This window comes from Electrona antarctica, assembly GCF_951216825.1.
Source record: "Electrona antarctica genome assembly, chromosome: 5".
NCBI classification, from domain to species: Eukaryota; Metazoa; Chordata; class Actinopteri; order Myctophiformes; family Myctophidae; genus Electrona; species Electrona antarctica.
Window position 1 is genome coordinate 33,186,104 of NC_136810.1, and position 27,681 is coordinate 33,213,784.

Genomic DNA, 27,681 nt, shown 5'->3' on the forward strand with positions numbered 1-27,681 from the left:
GCAATATCAACAGTCGGTCAGCAAGTGGATTCATGAATATATGTATATAGACAATATTTTAGGCCAATAAAAAATACTTTATACCAAATTTCCCACCCGTCCCCCTCGACTGCCGGACTAATAGATACTACAGTTTGATCTACAAATACAGAGGTGGCACCATATACCAATTATTACACAACCTAGTTGCTGCACTACTGCGATATGGCCAGAAGATGGAGACAAGTGAGACAATATACTCTAAGCATTTCATACGCTGTACTTCCGCAAGTTTTGAGAAGGTAGTGATGATCCCATCGCAGAGAGGGACAGTTGGACGTGCTGTGATTGGCCACTGGTTGTCATCACAGTACACTTCAGTGACTTCACACACACACACACACACACACTTACATTGGTCGCCACCATTTCAGTGTAGTAAAAGTCAGCGACAACAACACAGCAGCCACAAACATGGACTGTATAATTATCTCTTATCTGTATGTATGCTAAAGCGAGACTACATTCAATTTGATTATCAGAATCAGAGTTGCCTGGCAACCAACTAACAAATCACAGTGCGATCGTCCCACTGGACTATGGTTTGTAGACAATTCCAAGAGAATACGTCAAGAAGGTTCGATTGTTTATCATAGTTTATATAGCTTTCCTGAATCCTCACCGTTTGACCCCTCCAGTCGTACTGTCTGTTGATTTACACCGTGTCTGCCAGCCATGGACATAAAAGAAAAGACGGCTGCCTTATTAAAACGGTATGACACAGGAAGCACATTCTCCTATCTACCTGTCCTCCCCAAAGCCGCGGTCCTGATCCCACTGTTCGTGAGAAAAGGTGAGCTGCAGGTGCTCATGACCCTACGTTCAACCAAGGTACGAATGATAATACTAATTTAAATATCTCTCTCTCTCTCACACACACACACACACACACACACACACACACACACACACACACACATGTTCCCTCAGCACTACGCTCATTCTGTAGATACACATGTACCTGTCTAAATACTTCCTAAATACTTCCTTAATGTCAACAAAGTCCACAATCACACCAGATGGAGTTCAACAAACCATGTGCAACCCAAGCACAAACAAGGGACTAAATTAATTTTGCTCCTATGCCACCAAAATGTGTAACGCCCTACCAACAGTCATTAAGACATGCAAATCCCTTGACTCCTTCAAAACCTCAAAGGGTACTCAAAGGGCACCTACGGACGGCTGCAATTCGAAACTGGCCCCGTAAAATCTGAATCCCCCACCCCCCCCCCCCACTGTATATGTTTTTTTCCCCTTTTTACCTCCTCTATGATGATTTCTTGTTTTTGGCTATAGTGTATATTTGTATGTCTCTAAATGTTATGAATTGAACATGGTGGACCCTATTGTAAACAAGTGTAATGCTTTATGGTGTCGTCCACACAGTTAACCAAATCAATCAATCAAAGCTATGCACCAGAGCTATGTTCAGTCATTCCCAGATATAGTGCAGATACATCTAGATTTTCCCTCCAGGGATCATCATCATCTCTTAAATTGACACAACAGAACGCATACATACCACAAATGTTTACCGGTACATGCCATGTATCTTTGCAGCTGAGGACCAATGCTGGTGAGGTGTGTTTCCCAGGTGGCAAGAGAGACCCCGGGGACAGAGATGACATAGACACAGCCCTTAGAGAGGCAGAGGAGGAGATAGGTTTACCCGTTGACATGGTGGAGGTAATCTGTAGGCTGTTTCCCATCATTAATAAGGTAACTTCTTGTTCTCTTGTAACCACATCATGAACTCTAAATGATGCTTAATAATATGTACATAGGATGTGGCCTAATATAGAGCCCTCTCAGCCCTGGGGGACTCCAGTCAACTAAGAATACTGTATGCAGTTTAAAAAAACAAACAAAAAAACAGGGTTCCCATGGTCATGAAATTCCTGGAATGAAATCAAATGCTTTGGAAAATGTTTGTATTATACATTGTTTTGGGCTATCAATTTTATTCATTAAATAAACATGTCTAACACGTGAAATACCGGAACTAATGTATACAGGAGGTTATGTGACAAAGAGAGTAGATCTACAAGCTAACATGTTGCATCGTGATACATGGTTAGCTCGTTGATCTATTGTCGCCTGACACCTTCGCTCGAGTCTGTCTTGGCGCATTGACGATGGCACACTGGTATAAAGAGCCACATTATTGCACTGTATGATAATGCTATAGGCCTGGAAATGGGGTGACATTTTTTGGAAATGGAAATGTTTTGAAATTTCATTGTTAAAAATGTGGGGAAGATTTCAGCTCATGTTTCTCACCACCACTCCCAACAGCATGGTTTACTGGTGACTCCAGTGGTGGGCTTCATAGAGGAGTCGTTCTGCCCTCGTCCAAACCCAGATGAAGTCAGCGCTGTGTTTACAGTACCCCTGGACTTCTTTACCTGTGGGAAGGACCACGCAGCCTACAGCCCCCCTGGAATGGCCGGACCACTCCACGGTTTCCATTTCACAGACCCTGATTCGGGTAACCGGTATCATATATGGGGTCTGACGGCTATCATGGCCATAGTCGTTGCAGTTCTTGGTCTCAGAAAAAGACCTGAGTTTGACATTCCTTTTGACTCTGATGATCCCCTGTCTTTCTTCCAACATAGTTTAAACAGAAGAATCAGCAAACTTTAACGGGCTCCCCCAGAGTTAGTGTCGAAGTGTCCTTGAGCAACTAAATGTTGCAGGTTGGTGCCTTGCATGGTTTCCTCCGCCATCGGTGTATGAATGTGTGTGAGGTTGGGTGAATGTATTCACCCAATCTATGTAAAGCGCTTTGGATAAGATCGCTATATAAATGCACCATTTACCAAACTGTTCCCTGGAAAACAAAGCAATACTTGATCAAGCGGCCTATATAATGGAATGCACTTTGTTTCTTTGGTTGTGGATGGAATGCACTTTGTTTCTTTGGTTGTTGTTTTATTTAAATTGAAAGGATTAATAAATATTTAATATCATTTCCATCTGGTTAAATACATTAATTCAAGAGTTTAATCACAACCAAGAAGAGAATAAATAAACTAGGCAAGTTCATTTAAATCTTTATTAATTCATTTAATGTAGCAGCAGGATTACAGATATAAACAGAAGAGTATACAAACGTCCAGACAAAGGCAAAGTACATGTTAATAATAGTTCAGATGTCTGATAACACACACCAGGGTTGACCTTTAACCCCTACTGCAGGGTCATAAGGCTAGATACTAAAGCTCAAGCTACACAGAACAGAGAGAACAGAACAGTTTGGGAAGAAATGTGAAATTCAAAGGGAAACTGATCAAACTGAATATACACACCAAGATACTATTGGCAATCGACAGATTCTTTTTTTTTTTAATCACGGTTGCTTCGTTTGATCTTGGCTGAAGCATTTCACTGACTGCATTGACAATGTTGACAAACACATCAACACAGCAAAAGCATTCCGTGAATCAACAATCTCTGCTGTCTTGTCCCTTTTACCTCACATGTAGCTACAAATCTCAAGAGGCATGAAGAAAACGATCTTGGGTTAAAACAAAAAGAACACAAGTTGACAGCCGACTGGTTACGCTGATGAAAGTAATCACTGATATTCTGCCAGGGAGTGATTTGCTGGGAGGGGATCATATAACTTGATGTTATATGAACTTTTTTGTGAATGAAGGATGGATGACTTTACATAGTCCTTGAGAATAAAGAGACAGATGGCAATGACACAAATGGGACACTGGTAAACAGCAGAGCAATTATTTCATTGTCAAGGCACACAAAGTTCTGTTGAAAGCATCACAATTGAAATTCAAGATACCTCTGCAGTATATTTTACATATAAATATACATGGATATTCATTCACACACCACATGACTGAAGGACAAAATGGATCTTGTGTAAGGACGTGTGCTATCAATCACCACCACTGTTAAATCAACATTTTGAGATGGCTGTTTCAGACGTGGTTATTTAAAGAGTCACTGAGCAACTTGAAATCCATGACGGGGGCTGGATGTTGAAATGTAAATGTGACAAAACAACAGTAAAATGTACTATGCACACAATGACATCAGGTTGCCCTTGAAATGAAATATGCGTTCTCTAAAACTAATTGGTCCGATGTTAGATGCAGAGCAAGCTTTTTCCACACCATGAGGTAAAAAAATTACATTCACAGAACTGAAATCACAGGTTGGCTTTCTTTGTGTTGGTATGGCTTCAAAGAGGCATTTTTCTTATGTCCCGTTCTGACTTCTCGCATGTTATCATGTGCTCTTTAACCTCGGAGGAATGGAATGCTTGGAAACATCATTACTAAGCGCTGACCTGATCAAAGTGCCTTTTGCAATGCACATTTTTTTTAAATCAAAGTCTACCACCCCTCCCACCAAAAATAAACAAAATGCACTGCAACTTATTGTTACACTGGCTGTGTATATTAATCATAAAAAAACGTATATAATGATGTCCTGATATACGCCTAGATGTCAATTTCTATTTGGACACATACCTGCCAATACCTTATCCAACAGTTGATTTCAGGCAAATGTATTGGTGATATTCTGTGTAATGAGGAAAGAAAAGTATTCGTCTTACAAAAATACTCTACAATTTAATTAATGGGTACGAAATTCTATAAAAGTTGCTTCAAAATGGATTGCTCTGACAGGTGCATTGACAAAAATGGTATGAATATGAAAATGTAAACAAATGCATATATGAGCAATTCTAACCATAGCATCTGATTAGTTTTCATAAAATTGTCTAGTGATAATGTCAAACTGGCTAACGTTCTCGATATGGAAAGTACAGTGGAGTTGTTTTGCATTAAAAACAGTTCAACATACAGTATTAGAAGTGTAAAATGAGTAACATTTTGTGGAAACATCACTGCGAGATTAACGGATCTAAAGAAAGTACCGTTTACACATTTTTACTTTTGACCTAGAAAAAAATAAACACTGAGTTACTATCCACGAAAGAGCTGCATAATTTAAATGAGTAAATAAGTACATGAGTAAACATCGAGGATATTTGAAAGTACTAGTATGAGACGAGAACGCTTCCGAACAGGAGCTTTGGTATGCCTGGGTGCACCCAGCTCTTTAAACGATTCATGTATGTACTATTGATATGAGTATAAGCTGTACTTATTAATATCACATCAGAAGTGCCCATCACACCTGTACATAGCACCATAGATAGAATCAAAATGGCGACCTCTATGTAACAGAGATTTATTTTTACCAGTGAGCCCCTGTCAACGACAAGGGGACTGAGTGCCAAATTCATATGGCGCCGGCTTTCACACTGAACCAACACTGAGACAAAAACTTAAATATCTAAAATAACACAAAACAGTCTCTCGAATGACACAGATTGTACAATAAAATAGTACAAATAGCAATATAATGAGAATCCTTCATTTAGATGCATAACCTAATAAATCTATATTTTTTGATGTGGTTTCTTTTTTTTGTCAGTGTTTAAACACGAAGGCAGAAAAAACCATCAGTTCTTTGTAGGAATGGTCGTTTTTTCTCTTTTTTGACAGACTTGACTGGACCACTGAGATTGAACACACAGAGGAATTCAACAGTGAACAATCTATACAAAGCTATCTACAACCCCCAAAAATATAGTGACATGAAAAATGTAAAAATGTTTGGTAGAGATGTTTAAAATATATGCTTTTACAAAGACAAAGGGCTTGTATGCTTTTCCTTTCTTGGACGTTTCCAAGTACAAATTGGCCAATAGAGAGCTGTGGATGGATATATAAGGATTAGCTGGTTACACAAAAGAGGTTATAAAGTGCTTAAGATAAAATGTTTATAAAACCACACTACTCTTCATTTTCACTAGTGAGAGAAATAAAATCCACGTGAATTGGTAAAAGTTACCAACCCCATCAAGAATAAAATAAGTACACACTACAGTTAAATGCTTCTTAAAAACGGTAATGAGGAAAGCTTCTGCGAGCCCGATGGTGAAAACACTGGGAAGTGCCAAAACAAGGCCAAGACCTATTCATCACTGTGTCTGATATCTAAATACACCACTGTCTGCATTCTCTCTCTGTGCATGTGCAATGTGATATCCCATCCGTAGCTGGCCAATTGTTTTTCCAACCATGTACATCGTTTTGACCACATAAACTCGTCTCCTCCATACGCAGACATTCTACTGCACATCCCATTTCCAGTATTTCTCCACCCGTCCAAATGCTATGCAGCCATTACTCTTATCACCCCATGAGCTCACATGATTAAAAAACACCCTGAAAACAAAACACTGCATACAGGAGACTGATGGATGAAGTGTTATTACGGGCCTCTCTGATCCTGCAAGAGGGGTAATAACTCGGGCAAAAGGAGAACTCGTCAATTTGACTAAGATGGCTGTATGGAGGCTAAAGTCGACCATATCTGTCTAAAACAGGTGTTACACAAGCTCTGTGAGTTACGGGTAAAATGATTCTTAGCATGTTTAAAATCCTTTATCCTTTTTTTTTTTGGGGGGGGGGGGGGTGTCTACATCTATGTGGTCCCAGCAGTTGTCACTGCTTCTGAAAGCTCCCCAGGAGCTCCTCCATCTTCTCCATGTTGGCGGAGTCCGATATGGATGCCTGCATGGCATTCTGTAAGCCACTCTGCATCTGGAGGCCAGTCTGCATGGGAGTCGGCAGGCTTGTCTCTATGGCTGCCTGTAAACTGGACTGCAGGGCTGTCTGACTGTTTGCCTGCATTGCGTTCTGCATGGCGCTCTCCAAGCTGGACTGCATCTGTGCCTGGAGGTTGCTTTGGAGGGCGTTCTGTAAGCTGCTGTGCAGGCCAGCCTGCATGGGGGAGCCGGTCTGGGCCATGGGCTGTGGCTGGCTCTGGGCAGACAGCATGGGTCCAGATGATGGGAGCAGCTGGGATGTGTCTGAGGAAGAAGAGAGAAAAAAAGGAAATGGAAGGTGATGCTTTTTTTAGGTGCCACTTACTTAATATTAAAGAACAGTTCCGTTCAGTTTGTGTCTCTGGATAGACTCTTCCTGGAATATTGGCACACAAAAATAGTAGTCATGGTTGTTGTAAACAGATAAAAACTGACCAAAACTTACCACAGTAGTAGGCCTACCACCGTGCCATTTAACTTCCATTGTCATTTGTCACCAATAAACACTTTGCACCAGACATATTAACTATAAATTGCCATTTAAATATAAATTGTCATTTAAATTTCACATTGAAAATCTTGTCACCAAACTAAGACAAAATAAATTGGTTCTCTATAGAAACAAAGCATGCTTTGCAGCATCCTGTTTATTCAAGCCACTTTTCTCTTTGTTTTATATTTAGACTATGGGGACATTATTTGTAGGATTGCTGCTACATCAATTTGAAAGCACCTCGACACAGAGTGTACATTCTAAGATGAGTCACTGGTGACAGTTATGGCACCTATCATTGTACACTTTATGGGAACGCAGGCCTCTCTGAGAGGCGTGATAGAGCACCGAAGTCCGACGTCAAAAGGGCGCAAATCCACAGGTTCATGTACTTTTTATTTGCATTGTAATCCCCATAGGGGGATTTTAGATCGCCTCATATAAGAACTGTGTTTGAAAAATAAACATGTCATCCCGGCCGTTTCACTCATATGGATATGAAGAATCAACTGACTGAGGGAAAACGCTAATGTTACTGCTACTGAATTAGTTACATTTTCGCTAGAAACAGACTATGAGTGACTGACTGTCGCAAACGATACAGAGACACCTCCCTGACAATAACGCAGAGACAGCGTGTTTATTTTTGGACCACAAATAAATATGAAACTATTTTAAGATGACCCCATGTTATTCTCCATAGAGAATTTACTGCCGTGAACCAGGCAGAACCAGGTGATGAGCGAATGACATCAGGACTTCGGCACTCTATAAGCACTGGTATCTGTTTATTTTCAAAGCCATCGAAAATAAATGTATATTGTATTTTGTGTTCTGTATCTCGGCTATATTGAAAATGAGGGCCTGCCCCTGAATTGTACTATAATAAAAGGTTATGATGATGATCATAAATAACTCTCCCATATAAAATTGTTGTTTTTAATAATCGTTTGTAAGTGTCTTGCCAGCGTAACCATTTCCTGGGTGATAAAGTCCTGCAATGACTATGATGATAAACTTGTGTGCGTCAAAACTTAATGTATATTTACATATTCCTGTGCTACTCTAATCCATCTGTAACATAACAATACTCAGTAGCATAAATTAGTTAGCTTTGCATCGCCAGACTAATATCACTGCGTAGATATTAGTCTGTAATCTAAAAATAAACCCGCCCCATATTTGCATACCGGGCCCTTATTGGTGCCTTACAACTTAGGGGGCCGTGGAATCCAATCACAACTGAGCGGGACCAGACCAAATCTGCTGAGGGCATTTCATTATCTTTTTTTTGAGTGGTGTAAGCCACTCCCTTACGGACTTATGTGTGTGGGTGGGTGCCTGGCTGGGTAGGTATGAGCATGAAAACAGCATGGTTGTTTTTCACCACCTGTGTGCAACCTAACACACACACAAACACACACGCACATATTAACTGTATATATGATGATTTCGGGTGTGCCAGTACAGTATAGTGACAGTACAGTAGAGGGACCGGCACACAGTAACTGTCATTTCTCAACCGTTTGGGACACAGGGCGGCATGTCGGAACCGGCCCGGCCCCCTGGGCGCGTTCCTGTGGGTCTGGAACTCCCCACCCCCCCGGGAACCCACACACGGAGTTGCACCACTCACTTCACACGGGTGTGATTTTTTGTTTTTCACTGGCAGATTCATCTGGTTTTCAGGTTACATTATAGTAGGAATCTAGGATGTATCATTTTTGGGTAATTACACAGACAGAGGTATTTGTGAAGAGAACAACAACAGTGAAGAGAACAGAGCAGAAGGATAATAATCTTACCATTCTGAATGCCAAATACAAACAGGCTGGGCAGTCCCTGTGGTGCCACACTCCCACTCACTGTTGTCTGGAAAAGCTGCTCAGGGGGCTGTTGGCCAGGATTGGCCACCACACCAACACTGCCCTGTACCACGAACAGGGTTGTACCAGATGTCGTGGCCTGGTTGCCAGACAGAGATGTCTGTGGCAGGAACAGCTCCACTGGTTGGCTGTTGGCGACACTGTTGGAGCCGGGTCCAACCTGCATCGGCTGTTGTCCCTGGAACAGGCTCTGTTGAGGGGGCTCACCGGATGAAGGGTTGCCACCCACTGAGCTCTGGTCCTGGAAGGACATGGGTTCTGCTGGCTCTGGCTGGGGCATCCTGACGCCTACCGTTACTACGCTGGGTTGAGAGAACAGGAGGGAAGAGGGTTCCTGGGGCCGTGGGTCGCTGCTGCTCATGGGGGAAGGGCCCTGGCTTTGGGTACTGAAGAGGAGAGCTGGGGGTAGAGCCTGGGGGTTAAGGTCTGTGGTACAGAGTAGCAGGCCAGTCTGTTGGGTCCGGGAATGAGGGCTGGCTTGCGAGTGGCTAGGGATGTTCTGGAACAAGGAGCCCTGCAGTCCCAGTGGAAGCTGCTGCTGCGGCTGTTGTTGCTGCTGTGCGTTTTGTTGTGGAGACTGTTGCTGATCCATGGGGGTGCTCTGCTGCTGCATGGGAGAGAGCTGGGCTTGGGGCTGGAACATGGAAACAGGCTGGGGCTCACTGGCAGATGTCTCCATGGTGGAAAGGAATGCTAGCTGCTGCTGCTGCTGGGGCTGAGAGTTTGGGGACAGATACAAGTTGGAGCCTGTAGGCTGTTGTTCTGGGTTAAGATTACCACCTGTCAGAACAGTCAATGTGTTCTGGAGGAGGACAGCCTGAACCTGCTGTTGGGAGTTCTGCGTTTCAGCCAGGGGGCGGGGGGACTGGAAAAGCTGTTGTGGGGGAGATGTGTGCGACGGAGGCTGCTGCGGGAAGCTGGTCTGGATGGTGAGCAGCTCCCCGGCCTGCTGGAGGAGAGAGACGGGCTGCTGCGACTGAGGAGAGGAGTGAATCTGAGGCTGCAGCAGTTCGGCCTGAAGCTGCTGCTGGAGGTTCTCCAGAACCTGCTGCTCCTGCAGCTGCAAGTTACTCAACGCTTGGTTTTGCTGCTGCTGTTGCTGAGGAGAGGAGTGGATCTGGGGCTGCTGGAGCATCTCAGCCTCAAGCTGCTGCTGTAGTTTCTCCAAGACTTGGTGCTCCTGCAGCTGTTGTTGTTGCTGCTGCAATTGATGATGCTGTAAATTGTTATGCATTTGATTCTGTTGTTGCTGATCCTGGAGTTGCATGTTGTTGAGGACTTGATGTTGGTTTTGCTGCTGCTGCATTTGGTGTTGTTGTTGTTGTTGCTGCTGCTGCAGTTGTTGTTGTTGTTGTTGCTGCTGCTGTAAATTGTTAAGCATTTGAGTCTGTTGTTGCTGATCCTGGAGTTGCATGTTGTTGAGGACCTGCTGCTGTTGATTTTGCTGCAGCTGCTGTTGCTGCTGCTGGATGTTCTCCATGATTTGCTGTTGCTGCTGTTGGTCCTGTGGCTGTAGGAGAAGTTGTTGTTGGATCTGTAGGTTGCCAAGGACATGCTGCTGTTGCTGCTGGAGCTGTTGTTGCTGTTGGATCTGTTGTTGATGCTGTAGGTTTCCAAGGATTTGTTGTTGTTGCAGCTGATGCTGCTGCTGCTGGAACTGTTGCTGTATTTGTTGTTGCTGTTGTTGCTGCTGTTGCTGCATTTGCTGCTGCTGCTGCATTTGCTGCTGCATTTGCTGCTGCTCCTGCTGCTGCTGCTGCTGTTGTTGTTGTTGTATTTGCTGTTGCTGTATTTGCTGTTGTTGTATTTGCTGTTGCTGTTGTAATTGTAACTGTTGTTGTGAAGTCTCAAGTCTCAAGCTGTTCATGTTTTCTTGAACATGCTGCTGCAGGGACTCAGCAGAGGGCGTTTGGTTGTACAACACAGAGTTGAGCTGCTGCTGAGCCACGGCCGCCTCCAACACCTGCTGAAAGGTGTTGCTTCCGGCCTGCAGCTCCCTCACCGCCCGCTCCAGCTGGGCCACTTCTTCCTGGGGAAACAGGGGGACCTGGGTCTGCTGGGGCTGGGAGGGGGGAGCCATCTGGGGCATGGCCACAACCACGACAGTGCCACTGTTGTTTGACCTCTCCGGAGCGAGATTGTCTTGGGGGTCTCTGAGGAACTGCTGGGGTACCTCTGGGGGTATAGGCGGGATGGTGGTGTCCCCTGATACAGGGAAGGAGGTTGTAGGGGCTATTTCCTGCTTAGGTATTGTGCTGAGAGGTTCTAGGCTAGGGAAAACAGGGGGAGCCTGCTGTAAATCCACATCTTCAGGTTGCAGGGGCATGGGGCTCGGAAAAGACTCTCTCCCGGGGTGAGGACTGGAGCTGAGCTCCAGCGTCTGTTGCACTGAGGCCAGAGGGTCTGGAGATGACTGTGGAGAGACAAAAATAAACATAGTACATATTCTAGTACATATTCTAATATGGATATACATTTTAATGGATTCCTCTATGAAAAAGAAAAATGGACTATGAAAAAGATAATTCCTACCTTAAAGACATCTGTGGGTGGTGGGTTACTGGATACTTCCATTGGAGTGACCTCTTGGCGTTTGGAAGGCTGACTAGAGGAATCAGCTGGGTCAGCGGTCATCGTTTTTAACTGGTCATCAAACAGACACGTCTTCACCAAGGAGGCTCCCTCTGTTTTTACAGCCAGGCCAAGTGAGTTATCCCCTGAGGAAAAGACCACAATGGAGCAAAATCTGTGAGCGAAACACTTGCTGATGGGCTCGTACACACTGGACAACTTTCAAAGTCCCAGATAGTCTCCATTTTTTGGCAAGCACCAAAAATAGGTCAGCGTCAGAATAATCTGGGCTAAAATCCTGAAGTGTGAAGGCAGTATTAAGTCTCTCCCTCAAATTCCCCGCATTATATTTCATAGAGAATGAATAGCGCATGTTGCCTGCAAGCAGATGACCTACAACATGACCCCAGTACTGAAGCTAGTGTGTATACCCGAGTCTGGAGTGTAGGTGAAGGGCTGGGCCTCATGTGATCGTCCAGCATTTGTCATCACAAAGATCCCCACAGAAACAGGAGAGGAGATAGACAGGTTGTGGAATGGAGGGACCGTCACTATCAAGTGATTCTGGAAAAGACAGCAGACAGATTAGATTGGGTAGTAAAAGGCTGTACCGCAAAAGGGAGGGATCAGAGGAGAATCCCATTTTGTAGTACAATCTCAGCCCATGCAAAGCAGCCAAGTACTGCTAAACCAGCTTCTATAGCAAAGCAGAAGCGTCGGTTTACCTGATGGAAAAGGTCCATGTCGATCTGTGCCTCTGCATGCCAGGAAGCATCATCTGACAAATGAAAGAAAAGGTGTTTCTAGACATCAATCTTTTGATTCAGAAAGATACATACAATACAGGCATGGTGATCTCAAGACAGGGGTGCGTGTGAGAGCACATGTTAGGGCTGCACAATGTTTATGCCAGAGAGCTTAGAGATATGACTATGGGTTCACACTTGTTATTTCAAATTAAGTGCAGTAACAGTGAAAACTAAGCTAATAAAAAACAAAAGTAAAACAAAAAATTAAAACAGTAAGCAAAGACATGGTAAGTATGAATTGAGAAACAAAATAGGGTACAACTGCAATTTAGCTGTTTGAGTAAGAAGAGTATCATCTCTCCAGAACAGTTGCACCTTAGGCCAGTTAGTATTGATGACAATGACATGGTTGCATCACTGTTCTTACATTTATCACAGGTGGGGGGGTGATTTCATCATAGAAGCTGGAATGTTTGCTCTATGAACTACCTTAAATTGCAATAAACAGTGTCTCTTGCACAAAACTTTATTTTGACTTGACGAAGCGCTCTAATTTCTGTATGACTTGATGAACCTGAGTTCACAGAATATCACAGATCACGAATGTCATGCTGTTCTTAATCTGACATAAAGGAACCAATGAAAACAGAAAAGCTTTTCATCTGGAAGGCTTTCATAAGCCGCTTGCTGCATACAAGTCTTTTCACATGTCATCTATCTAGTAATTCATTTTCAATGAGGTGAGCGAGCAGGCCTGTGAAACTGACATATTTGTGTCTCACGCACGCGCCCATGCCAGGCATATCCAAACTTTTTCTCTCTGCGACGTGCCGGTAAAGAGAGATTGGGTTGAATGAGCTGAACTTGAAACAAGTTATTCAACACTCATGCATGGAGGGCTGTATGTGATTGACTGACTTTAACTTAACATGCGGTGAGTGTCCATATCATATCCTTCTGCAAAGTTATATATTGCATGTTCATACTTAATAATATGATAAGAATCATTTAGCTCTCCTGTGAGGGTATTGGGCATGTGACTGGTTGGTGTCACATACATGATGGAAAACACAACTAACTACATTAGGCCATTGTGGTAATAGTTTCCTGACATGCACAGTAATTTCGATGCTAACCAATTCAGCATCAGTGGTGGCGTGCGTAGAGAAACCCTGCAAGAATATTTTACAATATGAAATCCCAAGTTGAACGCAGTACCTGCAACGTTCTCCTGGAAAATGACTTTGGTTCCTTTGAGGAAGTTCTTCCCGATGATGAAGACCTCCTCACCTCCTTTCACCGGGCAACTGTGCAGGCTCTTCTTCAGAATCTCTGGCACCCCAGCCGGTTGGGCTTGACAGAGACAAGAAATGATCGATTAAAGCACTGCTCCAAAATAATATCCCACCTAAAAGCATGCCGGTCACAGTATCGCTAAGCTGGCATGTACCAATCGAAAACCAAGAATGATATTCTGACTGCCACTCACTGCAGAGAATGGCCGATGAGGTCATCTGTAGAGTGAGGACTGATCCATCAGGTTGGGTGATGTTGACTCTGAAGGCCAGCCTGGCACGTGTACTCTTCTTCTTGGAGCCGGCCACACCAATACGTGCCTCTACATCTGCATTACGCAGCTTCAGGATCCCCACACAGTCCACACTGTGGAAAGAGAGGAAGTAATCACTTAACATTGTTCGTTTGGTCAGATATGGCTTCAAGTAGTGGATAAAGGCCAACACTGAATTCACACCAGCGCCAGGCGGCAGCGACCGAATGTCCGTAGTGCAGATAAGATGTCCGTGTCTGAGGTATGAGTGACACCCTCGTCAATAAGCGAGCTGCAATCCAGAAAGAATGTGCAAAGTTTGGGGCGAATTAGTAGGGGTTATAATAGAATGCTAAGTAAACTTAGCATCTGTGCAGATAAAGACAAAAACTACACTTATACAAAAAAGTACACTTATTGCGAACGCAGTGAGCATTTACTATGAGACCCAGCAGATCATGTCCCCACACACACACACACACACACACACACACACACACACACACACACACACACACACACACACACACACACACACACACACACACACACACACACACACACACACACACACACACACACACACACACACACACACACACACACACACACACACACACACACACACACACACACACACACACACACACACACACACACACACAAAACTTAACTTGCAGTGAGCATTTACTATGAGACCCAGCAGATCATGTCCACCACCAGAGGGCGCAGCTGTATCACACACAAAAACACACACACACATGCACACACACACACACACAAAACTTAACTTAAAAAAAACTTAACTTAAAAAAAACTTAACTTAAAAAAAAAACTTAACTTAAAAAAAAAAAAAACTTTAAAAGGAAAAACTTTAAAAGGAAAAACTTACAAAAAACTTAACTTAAAAAAAAAACTTAAAAAGGAAAAACTTACAAAAAACTTAACTTAAAAAAAAAAAAAACTTAAAAAGGAAAAACTTTAAAAGGAAAAACTTAAAAAAAACGTAACTTAAAAAAAAAATAATAATCAAAAATTACGTAATTTATTCTAATTGTTGTTTTTGCAATTTACGAGCTGCGTTCGCTTCCCGCGTTCGCGCGTCTTACTTGTCTACTAGAGCAGTGATTCCCAACCTGTGTGCCGCAGCACTTTAGTGTGCCGTTTGAAATGGCCAGGTGTGCCGTTTGATTTGAACAAAAGTAGCCTCGGACGTTTTTATTTCCAGGAAGAAAAGTAACCCCCGACCCTCCCCCGATAGCAATAGATACTGGGCTGCCTGCGGTTGTTGTTGCCCATCCCCACCAGCCTCTCGGCCATAGAAATGCTAATGTATGGCTTTGTTTACATGAGGAGATCACCTACTGCTACTCTCCTGGCACGTACTGTATAAAAGAAACACCGCTTGCCTCTGTGCGTTCCAGCCTGCTTTTTGCTGTTGTCTTTTAAGCTGACCTACAAGCCCACACTGTGTTGCAAAAGCGGCAGTGATGGGCTTACAAAGCGCCAGGGCGGAGCTACATACAGCTGAACTCATGTCGAGAAGTAAGAAGACGACACAAGAGAGATGTTTGACGTGATGAAAGCAATTGTATTCGCATTGGTAGGTCAGGAAATAAAATATATAAATAGTAAAAATATTTTTGTTAAATAAAACTTGCTATCTTGTGTATATGAGAACAAATATTTTGTTCTGGTTTCAAATACATTGTAGCAGCTGTGTGTGTGTGTGTGTGTGTGGAAAAAGTATATATATATATATATATATGAATTATACCCGTATATACCGTATATCTATTATATCTATATCTATTATATGTATATATATTATACCTGTATATACCGTATATCTAGGTGTACCCTGGGATTTTTTGGCTATGAAAAGTGTGCCCTGGCACAAAAAAGGTTGGGAAACACTGTACTAGAGTACGTACATTTGTGAACATTGGGTTTTAAAGAGGGTTAGTGTGTCTTAAGCGATATCTTAATTTCCTTATTTTATTGTCATTACAGTCCAGTATTATTCTTATTATCTTGTATTGCTGTTGTTGTTTTTCAGACCATGTGCCACAACATGTCACTGCTCATACCTGTAGGAGTGAGTGACAGACAGACAAACAAACAAACCCCTCTTGGTTCTTAATTCTCTCTTCCCGTTATTCCCCAGCACTTCTGTCTTCAGGCTGATTTTAAGGCAAAGGGTGTTGAGACAGGGTGTTTGTTCCTGCATGCATGTGGTGGTGGGTATGGAAGACCAGTGCCAAGTCAACTGCAAAGTTAAAATCCTCTAGTGTTGAGAAAAGCAGCCAGTTGATGGCTCTGGGCTTGTGTTTAATTGTTCTTCACATCATCCAGTCTACTCTACGTATGACTATGTTGAAAAGTAGTGCCGACGTCTCACACAACCTTGCCTCATTGCTGTCTCGACTTTAAAACTGTAGTCATAGTAAGCCAAGACCACACACTTCTGTGGGCAGGGTAACGGTGTGCATAGTTGGGAAGTCATCGCCAGAAGACCTCAGGGTCCTAAACAATGGCTTGAGATACAATGCTATAATGCAACAAGACTCACGTTTCCATGATAGTTATGTACCACAATGTGTTAATCAAAAATGTACCTTCTTGACCCTGACCATCAAACTGCACCATACATCAGATAGTTAGAGCTCCATTATATAAAGTTTCATGGCCAGATGTTGTGATCTCATGTTGATACAGTGTGTTCTGTTCAGTCATGTGGACAGTCATAACACACACACACACACACACACACACACACACACACACACACACACACACACACACACACACACACACACACACACACACACACACACACACACACACACACACACACACACACACACACACACACACACACACACACACACACACACACACACACACACACACACGCTTTGTGGCTCAACTAATAATTACGAACAGTGGAGAAAAACATGATCCCTTACGCTAGTGTCATGTCAGTGCTGGGCTCCAGGGAGATCTCTATGACTGTTGTACCCTCAATGTCCACTTCCTTGCAGGCGGTGGTGTTGCGTCCTGTGACCCTGCAGGCCTGGTAGAAACCATGAGGTTTTACTCTGCCCGCATCGTTGGCTACAAACACCTGCAGCACCACCGGCTCATTCACACCCTCCAACTGGGGATGACAAAGCCAAAAAAAATAAAAAATAAAATACAGAATTCATGAGATGTGAACAACTCCAAATAAGATGACAGTTCTTGTTAAGAACTATCAGGCTTTTTAGAAAATTAGGTTATTGGCTCAGTTCCAACTTGGCAAAAAAACAATATATATAAAAAAAAAAGAATGAAATAAAAACAAATGAAATAAAATAAAATCTCTGGTGGGTGCCTAGGCACCCCCTCCCCATTGAACAAATAAACAAGAATGAATAGTATTAAATACACTTTGCACCCCTGTTCTGTTCCTCACAACAACAATGTTTCATCTTCTACACTGCTGGTGGCACCTGCTTTAAGTGGGGGATGTGGTTGCACTAACAGGCAACCCACACAAAACATCCTACGTTGCCTAGGACAGGGGTTCTCAACCCGTGGGTCGCAACCCCTAGGGGGGGTTGCCAAAGCATTTCCGGGGGTCCCACAAGTTAGAACTAAGTAACTAAACAACCGATGATCATGATCACGTTTACAAAATATATTTTCCGGATGTAATAAATGTAAAGATGTGCATCCACCGAGCCAGCCCAGCATGGCTTTCTTTGCCATTGTTTATTTTCGGAATCTGCAACTGCCTGCAAGCATCGATCTCGCTTTGCGCGCCTGGAACCATTCGAGAAAAAAAAAAAAAAGGTATGGTAAAATCAAATCACTATTATACACGGCTGGCACTGACTGGCGGATTAATTAAACTGAATGATGAATTATATACCTCTCTCATATGGTCATATGACTCAAAGTGCTAAGAGTGAAGAGAGATACTAAGAATTTACAGCTATATAGTTTTATTTTATTAAATCCTCCATGAGGCTAGGTATAGAACCGTGTCACTCCAAATATCTGAGATATAGCCAAAAACAATTCGCACACGTGCGTGTGCACGTCCCTTTGCACGTGCATGTGCGGGGGCGGCCGCTAATAATCTTGCATTGGGCACAAACCCGAATCGGACCGGGGCTGCTTGGCTGTATGTGTGTAGTGTGTAGTCCCTAGTCCCAGGGAAGTCTAGTCCATTTCCATTGGTTTTAATAAACTTTCTTTCACTATCCTGGTTGAGCAAATGTTTCTACCAGACTCTACTGGAGCCCTGAAACAGCTTTAACAAAGTACGGAGTAGGGCTCTGAGAATATCATGTAGATACTAGCACACGCACAGTGAAGAGACAGCAAAGCACCAAGACTGCGATTATGTGGTCAGACCAGTAGGTAGTTCAGCCCCCAAAGCACCCCATATGATTTACGGAATTATCCTCCTGTTATGAAGCAGTTGTTATAATTTATTCATCCAACCTTGATGGTGGGGAAGCCCTGCTGTGTTTGGTCTTTGACAGACCCTCGGCTGCCCTCCGTCAGGTAGCGAGCCCTGTGCTGAGTCTCTGGCTGGACGAGGATCTTCAGCTCTTTTCCATCAGTCTTGTGGGGGTACTGACCTGACAGCAAGCCGCCCTTGATCAGTGTCCCTGTCTCCAGGGAGCTGGATGGCAAAACATATCACATAACAGCATTGGGATGGGTTTCAACAAATTAAATTATATAAAAATGAAATTAAGTTAAAATGAGCTAAAAATTATCCCATGACAGGGCAAGGCTATGTGAGTTGCAAGGATAAAACATGTGTATAATTGAAGGGCAACTCACCTGGGCTTTGGGCTGGCCTTGTCTGGGCCCAGCTGGGACAGGACAAAGTGAGGGGCTTTGGCACTGTCGGCATCAAACACGTCCATACTGTCCTCTGGAGGAGCAGGCTTGGGTCCTGGCCGCTGGCGAGGGGTGCGCTTTCTTGACTTGCGTGGGACCTCCGTGTTGTCATTGTAAGAGCTGGTGCTGATCAAGCTGAAGTTGGAGGTGGAGTCATCAGCCCACATGCTGCTGCTGTGCTCCGAGTCTGGGCCTGGCAGCCCACTAGGTGCCGCTGGCTCCTCTTGGCAAGACATCTGGCTATCGTCAAACAGGTCCTCTGGGGGAGGGGAGATACTCAACACAGGCCTCCGCTTGGATGGGGTGCTCTGGGGCTGTTGCTGGACTCCGAGCCCTTGTGCCAGTCCCGGACCGAGGTCTCCCGCTCCACTCTTGCCTTTGCCCGGGGCAGACAGCCCACTGTCCACACCCTGCATCTCCGAGGTTCCCACTCCATCCCCTCCACTGGCGTGGAGATGCTGGGAGGCCTGGAGATGGTCTGACGCTGAGGTAGAAGGGGCCGTGGAGGGGCCAGAACAAGGTGCAGGACTGGAAGTGGAAGAGGTGGCATCTGTAGTGTATACAAATTACACAGTTAGTACATTATGTCCAACACAGAGCAGGCTAGCAGTCCCATTCAAGCAGCTGAATTTGTGCATGATTTGTCCAGATTTCCCCTCTTCCCAACTCTAAATTCAATTGCCTCCTGTGTGTTCTATGCTCTCACTATGCATGCGAGAGCTCTCGAGCATTGATCAATTATGCTGAAGTTAAAGTTGAGAAGGGTGTATATGGCCCCACATTGTTTTGATTCTTACAACACTACAATTGATTTCAATTAAAACCAATGTGACAAAACTGACATGCTTTGTTTACAAAAAACAAAAGCAGGCTAAAAAATGTTACATACACATTGCCTGAAAGAAATATAACAAAAATCTGGTTAAACTTTGTTGTACAGCCAAATTTGCAAGGTAGCAATGTGGCGCAAATTTTAATTTGCTGGGGGGTAACAGTAGTTTGTGCAATGTGCATTCAGTAGTAGTAGTACACAATAGTTTGCGCATGCCAATTGGAGGATTTGGTTGGGACTGAGCGTAGCCATGGAGACAGAATAAACAAGCCTCTGACCTATGGAGCAGTGAACTGCAGACCATTTTATATGCAGACACTCCCTGCCTCAGAGGGAACTTCCTGCAATAAAAACGAGACAGCCAATGAGCAACAAGAGAGCTGATCATTCAAGATTCAACTTCTGTCAATCAGTAAATTGGACGAGTTAAGGGAGAACTTCTGTAGTTGATCATTTCTAGACACTTCAAAGCGATATGTATTTGGTTAAATATGATGTCACGGTCAAGGACAATTACAGTTGTCATGCTTTTGATCAGCAATGCTTAGGGCCAGCTGGGTCAGTCAGGAAAAGATGGCGTTAACAAAAAGAGCTCTCTCCAACTTGACTGTTGACCAGTTAGTTTTCTCTCTACTCTAGAAGGCAAATAAAGGGATCCTTGACAACCATTCTTGATGTTGGCTGCCATTAACCATGATCTAAGATCAGATGATGCTTTTTCCCCTAGACATAGTTTGAAAGATGGTCTGTCAATGACTAGGGGCAACTTCCATTTGCATTGATGAAGGACAGAACCGGCATTACATAAATCAGTCAGTTCCTTTAACCCATTTAGGATGGGAACCGCTTTTGGGGTTTTTCCTTTCAAGACGGGAACCCCTTTTGGGGTAGTTTCAGTTGCTATGTACAGTATGTAGCAACATCATCTTTTGTCATTTTCGAATAAGAATATAATAAGGTTTTTCAGAATCGGCCTCGGGTCTAAATGGGTTAAGATGGAAGTGGAAGCATCTCAGGTGCAACACTTGCAATTCAGAAATGTCTTATCGGAATGCTCAGATGTTTGTGGAAAATGTTAAAATAGATACTCCGCGAGAGCGAGACACATTTTCCTGCCAGACACTTCAAAGCGAAGCCTAAATATAGGCTCATCTGATACCTAGACAGATGTGATATTGTAGAGGTGCTGCTGGAGGAACCTCACTGCTATTCTAACAAGGTATATGACATCTGCCGACAACAAATAACTAATGCTGCCTAATGTAGTTCCTTAAAGACATCTAAAGGCTATTCTAGTATTAGTAAGCAATCTGGATGTATAGGCTGGCTGCTTATTAACTGTGTTCAACATGGTGTCCCTATTTTTTTTTTTAAATTACACGACTTAGACCAGCACCACAGCTACGGCGTATAGACCTAAGTAATATCTGAGACGACCTTGCCGCATAACCTTGCCCGGAATGTTCCATGGCATCAGCTGATGCATATCACCTACAATCAGTAATTAATGGACGGGTAGGGTGAAGGAAGTTGCCCCTAGACACTGATGAGATGCCATATATAAGTGTCCCCCCCCTCCCCTATTGGTTTAGGGCCGGGGCGTGGCATGGACAAACTGATTCCAGATCATGGCGTTAAGTGTGGAGGGGAGGCAGCTCACCTGACGCCAGGGCAGCAGAGGGGGGCGGCCCCGCCTCTCCCCCACTCTTTTGGCTCATGGTGGGCGCGTCTGTCTGAGAGGACGAGGGCTGGAGCTGAAGCTCTTTGGGGAGGAGGTCATACACTGACTCTGACAAGACAGAGGAACAGGAGAAAATGACATTAGTTTAGTGTCTAAAACACAAACGCACTGACACACACCAGGTACGGTAGAGTTGTCCCCTCCACTTCCAAACTCCTATAAGATATATTGTGATGAATGAGGCTGAGAAGGTTCCAAGTGGAAATAATGCTGGTAAACACCAAATCTGAGAAACCATCGTAAAAAAGAAAAGAAAAAAGAAAACAGCACCCTCTTTTCCTTGGAGGGGGGGGGGGGCTGTGTGCATGGCTTGATCTTTGATGGGAGCAGGATTCCCAGTACGCTACTACTAAACACCACTGCTATGCTGTAACAGACCACAGTGGGTCGTGGATAAACAGATCATTAAGTAGTCTGTTGCCTAGAAACAGGGGTCCCATCGACACCGTGACATGGATATTTCAGCTGTGGCTCTGTGGCATCCAGCGTGTGCAGCAGTCATCTGATCCGGTGTGACTTAGCACCGGCAGAACCGCGACATTGACAGACACACGATCTCACGGCTGCTGCTGTGACGTCAGCAGCCAGGGCTGTGCAGGGGAGAGAGGGGACCACACAAAGTCACCCACTACAGACCGCACAAAGACCTACAGTGTACAAGACCAGTGGAGAACACCGTAGGAGGGCTGAACAGCTAAAACACTGCGATGCAAGGCCAGGCCACTGTCTTGCTGCGAGTTTACAGGTTGCTTGGTGTGAAACCAGGCCGACCAGAACAATCAGACTGTTTTCAAAACATCTCAGGGGGGGCTAAACAAAGATCTCTATCAAACCGTGCTGACTTAGCCAACTTGGCCCATATCATAACCTTTTATGTGGCGTCTGGGGGGCGGGGGGGGCTGTGTGAGTGTGAAACATGTCTGCCAAGATCATCACCCCCCGTCTGTTCGTTGTGCCTTGTCTATCCATGTGGAGAAAATGAGTCTTTGTGCATGGAACGTGTTAGTGTTGCCTAAGAACCCAACATGACCTCAGTCCTGCTTCAGACAATCTCCCTCTCTCAAGTCGCTGACCTCTCGTTATATGTCACAGTGACCAGAGGGCACCTGCTCCACTTAGGCCCTAAACGAGTAAACGTGTTTTCATTACACCACATTCCAACTCTCTCTAGTGTCTGCCGCTTGCATGATGTCACTTCCTGCTCAGCAGTAGAGCCATTTAACTAGAATATTCTGTGTGGTTTAGTGGTTTATGCTCAAATTTGCATGAAGTAATCCAGGAAAAACAAGTATTCTTAAAACTAGTTTAAGTTAGTTTGTTTCCCCCCCATCCAAAAAGGAAGACAAATGATGACCAACATAGACTAGACAGCTGTTAAGACTTAATATAGCCCATCCCCCGTTTCTCTCAAATCATTATATAATTATTTTTCTATGAGGATGAAATACCATTGAGGAGACTTTGTCTTAAGCTATGAATCTTATAAACAATAATACTAGTAGTACCAGGGCAGTATCCAACACATCAATACATTTCTTGTTAAAAGGCACACTGTAAAAGCTCTCAAGAGCAAATTTAGCTTTTACTCATCTGCCCACAAGGTGAACTGTGTCCAAATGAAGTTTTTTTCCCCGTTATTTATTTTTTAACATAGCCTGCTGCCTGTACACACCATTGTACAGACTGTATGGCCTATAGGCTTATATTTGAGGGCCTCTGTGACTTACATGTGACAACTTACATGTGACAACATGTAAATGTAACTTATCACAGTAACCTATATGAATAGGCCTATAAGAGAATGACAAGGTTCCTATAATGACGTAGTCTGTAGACTCTGCACTAGGGCTGTGCAATATGGACAAAAATCAATCAAATAGGCCTACCACATTTGACTTTCCCTTATTATAATATTGTGGTGATATAACAGGGATGACTATTAGTGATTTCACAATTGAGAAAAGGCAAATAATAGAACAGAACAGTCAATTTACTGAAACTAGAGGTTCACACCTATGTCGCACCGCCGATCAGACCAATATGTCTGAGTCCTAGTGTTGAGGGCTTTGTCAGAGTACCCATTGTACCCATCTGTCTGTGTCCCCTTTGTGCCCACATATGGAGAACCCTATACCAATCATGCCATTGTCCATCCCCATATATTGTAAGGGCTATTTATGGATATAATTTGGTTATTTGGTTGGATCTGCGGTTCTGGACAATTGGATATCCAAACTAAACTAGTACTCGGCGGTGAGCACTGCACTCCCTCGAGTCCTTGCACATGCCAAGTTTGAAGTCGGCCAGTACCATATATGCACATGACCATATTTATATGGGCATAGCTGTCGGATCTCTGTATCCGTCAGCTGTCCAGCCCTAATGTTTAACGCCCATTTGATGCAACAAAACTCAGATGGCAGTTTTAACAGCTGCAGGTCCACCTCAATGTAACCTTGTCAGAATGTTTCCACTAAAGTGGGTCATAAGTTATAACCCCCACTAGTTGAGAAACACTGACTTAGTCTATACTTAGAACAATTCAATTACCTCACTACATAGTTATGCCTGGCTCACATTACACATGTCTAACAGTTTTGCCAAGCAGCAAGCCCACCGGTACAATTTTATTCTTTGCAGCTGGCCCACTGCTTTGATGGGGATGACAGATGAATAGACAATTCACTGGGATACATTTTTGTTACGACTAAAAAAAACGATGAATGCGAAGAATGTATCTCAGTCCCCAACAATGGCTGGCTTGAATAATCAGATTGCTGAACACATATGATACGCTCAAGGCCGAGTGCAGACAAAGAACTGCTCAGTACACTCAAACCTCAAAGACTGTAAAAAGTTACAGTCTTTGAGGTTTGAGTGTACTGAGCAGATTAACACCATCTCAGTTTCCCTTGAATCTATGAGCAAACCTCATCACCACTTTCACTTCTGCACTGCTCCACTTATAATGCAGTTGGAATGGTTTATCCTTCTTATGCGTACCCAATGATCACAACCGAGAACCTGGAAACCTAGACCACACATACTGTATGACTGTAGACTCAGTCGTACTCTAATTGCCAAACTGGTTCATGGACACTATGCTTGTTTACTGTAAATACTGAACAACAGACACAATAGAGAGATGAGGAAGAACATTGATAGCGATACACAGCCAAAAACAATCATGCCTTTGTGGCTCCAACTTTTTGTTGAAATATGTATATTAGCAGACCTACACGGAACTTGGCCTGCTGTCCTGTCTCTATTACTCCAAGCCTGATATAGATGAGGTGTCCCACTAAGATATGTTTGATGAGCGATTCAGCTCCCCCTCCCCCGATACACACTCACACCCAATTACTGAGATATAAATAAACAGTTATCATGTGATCACATGTATCATGTGATAACAGTGTGGGACCATATGGCAAGCTCCACTGAGCATTGCAGGGTCATAGAACAATGTTTAATGCTGTCTCATTAGCACCCCATACTTAGCATGGAGAGTTGGAGACAGATGTAGGGAGCATGAGATCAGGTGGCAGGTAAAATCTGAATCAGACATCTGGGTGTTGTATGTGTGTGAACTACTGATCCAACCAACCACTAGTTGGGAGTCAACATGTAGGCTAGAGAAGCTTGGAGGTTATAAGAAACGTGAACGCAGCATAAATAGCCTACTCGGCCATCGTCTAGCTCCCTACAAGAACAAAAAAAGCGACATGCAGAGATCTACTCAAATTATTTTACTGCCCCTCTAAAAGAGCATTGCACCGTTCAGGGCCTAGACATGGTCACATGGTTATAATGTTGATTTCATAGGGTGCGAAGGTGAATGCAAAATGTATTGGTGGTATGATCTTGACTAGGCAAGGACTGGGCTGTCACATGGGTACAGTGAAGGGTGTTCATTGAATGTCTATCCCTAGTGTTGTTTTGAATTGAGTGACTCAGTTCACACATAGCTGATCATATCAATGGCATTGGACATTTTGAACTAGACATTAGCAGAGCCATAGAGTAAGACAGTTACAACAACTCTGTTCACTTCATGGGGCCAGGCTCTTCTACATAAGACTTCTATTGAAAAGAGTAACTCTGTCTTACAATGGGAAGTTTACGGAATGCATTGGAGTCTATGGGCTCACGCGAGTACCTGAACCACGTGAGCAGGCTGTTTTCTGCCCTCTCAATGTCATAACTCTGTCTTACTCTATGGCTCTGGACATTAGTACGTCAATGATTATTACCTGATAATTAACTTAAAATATGATTAGACACCTGCCCCGACATCCAGAGTACCTTCATTTTCAGTGACATCAACTGCCCCACACGGCACACACACACACACCGTTTATATCTTCAAAAAGGATCACTTGATGTGGGACAACTCATTATTACAGCAAGTCCATGTGGAATAACTAAACAAATTAGAACAGTAGAGCATGCTCATCCTCCAACTGTTAATCAGGTGCAGGAAACAAACAAGAACAGCATCAAACATAATAGATTTGCTCCCACTATGTTTATTGCAAGTTGCAACATTAACAGAAACATCCTGTGTATGTATGCATTTATAACTGTGTGATTGTGCAAATGTCCATCCTTTAGTTACATCTGTACACTTGCAGAGTTAAATTATCTAATTTAGCAATACACCTAGAGAAAGTAACAGACCACACACACACACACACACACACACACACCCCACGAGGACTGAAGTAATGAGCCATGGCTCATAGAAGTAGCCTAAAGAGACCCCCAGGTAGTGCATGTACAGTATGACACCTATGGCTTGTGATCACATTCCAACACTAGCCATTATTACTGATCAAAACAATCCCAGAACAGATTCTCTAGTCTAGAGACCCAAAGTCTGCTCTCCGAGCAGTCAACCAGCACGATGCATGCTGATGCTACCAATGCTATCCAGTAGCCAGAGCCAGACTGCTAACATGTACCTAGCTAAGTTGGTTAGCCACACTGGCTGGCTGTGGCAGTAAAGGAAACGAATGCTAACTAACGTTAGCTCGCAGCTAAGTGTGAGCTAGATTGACATTCACCTCGGCTCTAGCTAAACCGGGCACAAAAACGGGTTAGTGCAGTCACCGAAACGCAGATTCAACCTACAAATCAAATCTTACCTTTAGAGTATAGGGATTTGGGGGAATTAAGGTCGAGATCCGAGCTAAGGAGGGATATAAAATCAGAGGGCATCGCAACGCTTCATCGAGGGGAGGGGAAGCGGACACCCTCTTTGGATCACAAACCCAGCAGGCAGGAGCTGCTTCTGGTAGCCACTTTTACACACGGAATGTCGTTCAAACGAGACACCGTGCAGCATCCAAGAAAGGTCAATGCGATTAAAAGGACTAAAACTCTTCAATGTCCAAATAACCGTTTATTAGCACTTCTCAGGTGTAGTGTGTCTTTGAGGAGAGAGACATTTAGCTGCTACGTTGTGTCCAATACACTCACATTGCTGCCATCCTGGCCCCTCCCCCTTCTCATGCCAGTCGCATGCACCCTATGTGCATCATGTTAAAGTATCAATAACATCGTAATAACTAGCCTAAGATTTAGACTCTCGTAGATTTATTTTTTATCGATTCTGACAATTTCCACCTACGAGAGGATTGAAAATGTCAGAATCGATCAAATAGGCCTACATCTACGAGAGTCTAAATTTTAGGCTACGTAATAACAACATTTTACAACTCTTAATACAAGTTTTATTTACTTGCAACTTTTTTGATTGGTGGAGCATGGTCTTAAATTGCAATCCGTCGACAAAGTCGACAACAACGTACATCATCCCAACAAATAGGCCTACTAAAGTTGTCGTTTTTTCTGTCTCGTGTGTTTGCATACGCTTGCATTTTATAGGCTGATAGGTTAAATATAGCTATGTTTATTTTCCTTTTTTACCTCCTCTATGATGATTTCCTGTTTTGACTATAGTTGTGTATATTTGTACGTCTCTAAATGTTTTGATGAATTGAAAATGGTGGGCCCTACTGTAAACAAGTGTAATGGTGTCGTCCACTCAGTTTTTTGTATTGAGTGCAAACTGTTAATAAATATCACACACACACACACACACACACACACACACACACACACACACACACACACACACACACACACACACACACACACACACACACACACACGTATATATATATATATATACATATATACATATAATGTATATACATACATATATATATACATATATATAAATCATTATAATAGCCTATT

The 27,681-nt window shown here is 43.5% G+C and overlaps 2 protein-coding genes across 6 annotated transcripts; one reads left to right on the forward strand and one right to left on the reverse strand.

The window, feature by feature from the left end:
- Nucleotides 1–394: 394 nt before the first annotated feature.
- On the forward strand, nt 395–5,637 carry nudt7 (nudix (nucleoside diphosphate linked moiety X)-type motif 7). Its single transcript, XM_079502026.1, has 3 exons — nt 395–870; nt 1,603–1,761; nt 2,338–5,637. Exons 1-3 carry the CDS (start codon nt 715–717, stop codon nt 2,686–2,688), a joined length of 666 nt encoding a protein of 221 aa, XP_079358152.1. The 5' UTR covers nt 395–714; the 3' UTR covers nt 2,689–5,637.
- nfat5a (nuclear factor of activated T cells 5a) lies at nt 3,083–26,913 on the reverse strand. Of its 5 annotated transcripts, none has more exons than XM_079502023.1 (12): nt 26,899–26,913; nt 21,337–21,465; nt 18,785–19,394; nt 18,437–18,620; nt 16,912–17,102; nt 13,883–14,055; nt 13,612–13,746; nt 12,370–12,422; nt 12,076–12,208; nt 11,606–11,790; nt 8,993–11,486; nt 3,083–6,958 (listed from the first exon to the last, which is right to left on the reverse strand). In XM_079502023.1, the coding sequence occupies exons 2-12, from the start codon at nt 21,392–21,394 to the stop codon at nt 6,591–6,593; spliced, it is 4,584 nt and encodes a 1,527-aa protein (XP_079358149.1). In that variant the 5' UTR covers nt 21,395–21,465; nt 26,899–26,913; the 3' UTR covers nt 3,083–6,590. The 5 variants fall into 5 exon arrangements, with proteins under 5 accessions (XP_079358149.1, XP_079358146.1, XP_079358148.1 ...); XM_079502020.1 differs by having other exon boundaries at nt 26,565–26,909; XM_079502022.1 differs by lacking the exon at nt 26,899–26,913 and adding an exon at nt 24,653–24,693.
- Between the last annotated feature and the right edge of the window lie 768 nt (nt 26,914–27,681).